The sequence below is a fragment of the Triticum aestivum genome, chromosome 3A (genome assembly GCF_018294505.1).
Source record: "Triticum aestivum cultivar Chinese Spring chromosome 3A, IWGSC CS RefSeq v2.1, whole genome shotgun sequence".
In the NCBI taxonomy this organism is placed as follows: Eukaryota; Viridiplantae; Streptophyta; class Magnoliopsida; order Poales; family Poaceae; genus Triticum; species Triticum aestivum.
Window position 1 is genome coordinate 460,601,932 of NC_057800.1, and position 5,189 is coordinate 460,607,120.

General features: G+C 46.5%; 1 protein-coding gene across 1 annotated transcript; it reads right to left on the bottom strand.

Moving 5' to 3' along the window:
* Positions 1 to 1,244: 1,244 nt before the first annotated feature.
* LOC123061645 (uncharacterized) lies at positions 1,245 to 3,061 on the bottom strand. The gene is made up of 2 exons (XM_044484824.1): positions 2,784 to 3,061; positions 1,245 to 2,683 (listed from the first exon to the last, which is right to left on the bottom strand). The coding sequence occupies exon 2, from the start codon at positions 2,629 to 2,631 to the stop codon at positions 1,435 to 1,437; it is 1,197 nt and encodes a 398-aa protein (XP_044340759.1). The 5' UTR covers positions 2,632 to 2,683; positions 2,784 to 3,061; the 3' UTR covers positions 1,245 to 1,434.
* Positions 3,062 to 5,189: the final 2,128 nt, after the last annotated feature.

Consider the following 5,189-nt stretch of genomic DNA (forward strand, 5'->3'; position numbering starts at 1 on the left):
TCTGGACCAAGAACGTCTGGTGTACAAGACCATTATCACAAAAAGGATCGCTTGGTTTCATAAATGTACAAAGACCAACAACATACTTCAATATTAACAGGATCGCCTAGAGCAATTTAATCACTATTGGAGCAGATTAATCATGCATAACTTTGCAACATCAGGTACAATAGCCATGGTTATCGCAAGCTTTATTAGGAGAGAGAATCAGGAAATCTGGAATTGCCTTACTTCACTAGTCTAACGAGTTTGCCAAATCGATTGGACTAGACGATGTGGTAGCCAAGATCTGAGGCCACAGTGCCTTCTCTACAGGTCAAATTCTGAACCAGTACTACTTGTGAAACATAGTAATTTTACTTGGTGGGTCTGGGTCGTAGAAGTACAGAAAGAATAATGAAGCAACTAAAGTGTGTTAACAATGCTATATATACAGATCATTTAGGGGCTATCTATGTTTTCCTAAAAAAAGGGGGGGGGGGGGGGGGGGGGGGGGGGGGGGGGGGCTGTCTAAAGCTAGAAGCCATCATTCCTACCTAAGCTGTGACTGCAAATTGTAACAAATGGAATACGCTGGATATGTAAATCCTGCATGGACTACTAATTGGTGATTCTTCTAGTTGTGTTGTGACTAGTGGATTCATTTCAATTTCTTCCTTAAAAATGCAGAATTTCATCACCTATCTTAGCTTCAATGGAAGTCTATCAGTGGGGCTAAATTATCACAAAAGGTTGACAAAACATGCATAAATTTAAGCTTCATCTAGTGTGATCCAGAATAAGGACAGTAACTTCTGTAGATTGATGATTCGAGCTGCAAAAAAAACTACTAAATCATTGGTTCCTCCAGCCATAGTGTAAAGTTTCCATTGGGCATAACTGCATAACAATCATATTTGGAAACAACATAATATAAACAAGATTGCAGAGGATATCAGAACATTTCTACCTGGCTCAAGGATGAAACCTGACTACAAGTTGACTAAACCTCACATGGCATGCCCTACTACACATCATGAGGGACCTTGCACCCCGAGCACGAGCTAATATCAAGGCATGGGCAATTGCTCCCATTCTCCACCAATAGTTTCATCCGGGAACTGCATGCCCTGTTTGGATCACGGTGCCCTGAGATGCCTCATAGGCTACGGGCCGCTCGTGGAGAAGTGTTCGTTTGCTAGATGACACAACCAAGCACAATTATCACAAAATTTGACGCTAGATTAGGGTTCCACAAAAGGGAGTAAACAAGCCCTAACAATGTTCAGGGGACACAAAATATGATTGATTGATGCTTCCAACATGTCATACATTTGTTCACAGGAATCTACTTTCTTATTTCTGAATATACAGTGCCTAGCATCTTTTAGCATACTGCAAAAATTGCAAGGATACTAGACAGGCTTGCTAAATTCCCCAAAACTGCATACTGAGTCAGGGCATAAACCAGATTGGTGGGGAGCCCTCTGAAGTAAATTTTCGCGGAAAGCGACGCACACTACGCGCCCCATTTAGTGTTTTGCGACCATAAACACCCATGTCAGTACTGGAATACTTACTCCCACTGCTTAACGCCAAGGATATGTCGAAGCTAGTATCGTCCAAGTAATAGATGCTACCCAGTTGGAGCCTATTGAACTGAGAGACCTCAACAGCCCTAGAGCAGCCTCGACCAAGCAAGAGCACCCGGCCAGGAAGTGAGTGGAGCTCCACCCAAGAAGCTTCAGAGCCCCCAGCGGGAGCAACCGCAAGGTTCATCTCAAAGATTCTGAACCCATTCTTGCCACGCCTGGCAAGCCGCAGGACCATTAGCAATTTCCCGCGGGACTCCACCAGATAGCGGGACACTGTGCGCGACTTGCGCCTGAGATTATCAGGCCTGTAATCAGCGCGCTTCTGGATCTGGTAGGAGGAACGGGACATCACCAGAGAGGCACCCTCGACGCTGTTGGGCGTGTACACAACTATGTCCTCAGTATTTGACAGGACATGGAAACCTTGCTTCAGCCCATTCTCGTAATAGATGATGTCCTGGATCACATCCAGAGCCACCGCGACACCGCAAGTGATCCAGTGCTCTTTCATTCCCGGCCGCCAGAACGCGATGTTGGAGGCGCTGGAGACATGCGCGGCGGCAAGGCAGTCCTCTGCTGAGGGTGACCCCGAGAAAGTGATGGTGCGGATGACCATGTGGTGCTCGCAGGAGGTGTTCGCCTGGGGAGCGAGCGGGTGGGCAGTCCTGAGCCTGTCGGGGAGAAGAACCGTCGCGCCGGAGAGAAGGTTGACGGCCGCATACCCTCGCCACTGCTCGAAGGCTAGAGCGACCCAACCGCCATCATAGGAGCCACACAAGCGCGCGCCGCGTATGCTCTCCGGGAGGCGTAGGCGGCGTTTGGCCCCCGAGTGGAGGCTGAAGAAGGAGGGCTTGTCGGGGGACGGGAGGAGGAGCCACGGGAGCTGGCGCGGCGCCGGCGGGGCGCCAACAGCCCGCGCGACAGAGCGCCACGCGCGGCAGACGGCAGCGAAGCAGACACGGTCGGCGAGGCAGGCCAGGTCGAGGAAGATGACGCCAAGAAGCTCGGGCGGGACGCCGTCCGACCATTCACGGCGAGGCCTGCGAGCACGGGGCATGGTGGGGGATTTGGGGGCAGCCGCGAAGCGTCTCTCTGACCCGGGGTTAACGCTGCAACACGCCGGAAAAACAAATCTGGAGTCAGACTCTTGTTCAAGCACCGGGCGCTAGGTAGGGTTGACCCCTATGACCAGGCTAGATGCGCCCCTACCCGTGCGGCGTGGAAGACGAGCGACCGGTGAGTCGTGGATGACGAGCACCAGGCGCCGTATGCCGGGGAGGAGAGGGAGGAGCACGGCCGGAGCTGCAAGATCCAGGCGCGAGGTTGCCGGATCTGCGGGCTCCGGGTCTCGGGAGGCCGGATGAGGACGAGAAGGATATGGCGGCGGCGATGGCGGCGGCGCCGTACGCGCCCCTGCTCCTGGGTTTTTCTCGAAGAAGTTAGGTGAGATGGGGGAGAAAGAGAACTGACTAGTGGGTCGCTCGGTCGGTGCTAAGAGCATCTCCGATAGCATACACACATTTTAGCTACACAAAATCCCTAGCGCTTTTTCCCTCAAACAAAATCCCTAAAACTTTTTTTCTTCTCCAATTCGCACAGCCACAACACTCACCCAATTACAACGTCACGGGAATGTATCCGGTACACCCGCACCTATGGTGCTATCGATGCACCGGATACCATGAAATGTTTTGAAAAATTTGAAAAAAAATTCTAACACGTTAACGTAACATCAACGTATGATGTCATAAAAATTCATGCAGAAATTTGAAATATTTTTTGAGCAACAAAAATGACAAATTTGATATCAGTGTGATAATGGACCAACTCTAAAACCCAAGTCATGTTATGTACTATTTAATGTTGAATTTGTCTTTTTTTCGAGTTATATTTTGAATTTGAACTTGAATTTTTGTGACAGCCTACATTGATGTTGTATGAGTGTGCTAATTTTTTTCGAAATTTTTTGAATGTTTTAAAAATATAATGTGAGTTCGGTGCACCGGTAGCACCACAAACTCCAGTGCATCAGATATTTTCACACGTCACGGACTACTCACTCATGGTCCACCCAACCATAGCCTCAAAACAGCGATGAAGACCATCCTTGAACAACCCTGCATGCGGTCAAGCTCTTCTTTCATTTATTGTGTGCAGAGCCAGTCCGGAGATTTCGAGGGCCCGAGGCGAAACTAGAACTCGGGGCCCCTTACTATAAACCTCTTTTGGAATATTTGTAGGCCTCATATCAGTTTACACAAATATGTAGATATCTTAAAGATGCATATGTTTCTCATAGTATGACAAAAATAATCAAATAAGGCAATGTATCATGTGCCTCCTTAATCCTTATACATGTTCTTCTTCATAAGTTCTTTTGCTTTTTGATGAAGCATTAGCACCATCTCGTATCTATAATACATAAATAGTTGATCCCCACTAAGTCTAATTTTCTCAACATGCGGCCCGCTACATCACCAAATGTGCCACATCATTATCCATTAAAACTATTTTGTAGCACATGCATACCCCAATTTAATTGTTCCATCTCCAATAGTCCAACGTACATGCATACTCTTTGTTCACATGTAATTACTTTCAAAAATAATAGCTTTCGATTTAGATCATTTTATTCATATAGAACGTATTCAAAATTAATCTTTAAAATCCCGCAACAACGCGCGGGGAAAATCATCTACTTCCTCCATTCCACAATGTAGTGCTTCCTCTATCCACGTGCTTCAACTTTGACCGTAAATTTAACTACCAAGACCGATTGCGGCGGGAGCAAAAATTATATCAGTGAATTTGTATTCGAAAGAAGTTTTTAATTATATAATTTTTTCTTCCGCCGCAGTTGGTCTCGTTGGTTAAATTTATGGTCAAAGTTGGACCTCGAGAAGCGCGGGCGCACTATATTTTGAAATGGAGGGAGTAGTACATAATGAGAACCGTGAGTCCAATTTTATTAACTCTATGAGAAAATCATTGAATAGAAAATTCTATATTATACTACTTGTTATCATATGCAGATTGATAAACATCATGTCCACTTTTACCTCAAGATCCAAGATGATTTTTCTATGGAGAAGAACCATACGAATGGCTTTGAGATAATGCTTTCGCAGCATCACTACAAAACAAAAAAATGATTATCCAGTTAAAACAAATGAGTTCAAGAATTCGGCACAACTTAGTGGTTAATCCCCCTTCAGTAGGCATCATCCCATACTCCTAATTTTCGTAATCAAGCAACAACACCGTGGCTCCTATTTTTCGGATGCAAAGTGTAGATCCTGTTCATCATGACTATAGTTTTTTCCTCTGGTGACAAGGAAGAGTATTAATCTCAAAATCCATACAGCCTTAGAGGATTCGATCAATAACCAAAACAATCCTTACTAGAACCCGAAGACAAGCATACTGGCGTGCTCCTCCTCCATCGCTGCCTGCGGAACTGGCGGTTGCGTCGATTGGGGAATAAGATGTGGGCGTTCTATGATGGGAGGGCTTCGGGAAGAATCGCCAGGCCGCCCGTGTACCTGGCCAGGCCCAGTATCTCCCTGTTGTGTTACGTATGTACTACTCATGTATGGTTTCGACGGCTACCTGATG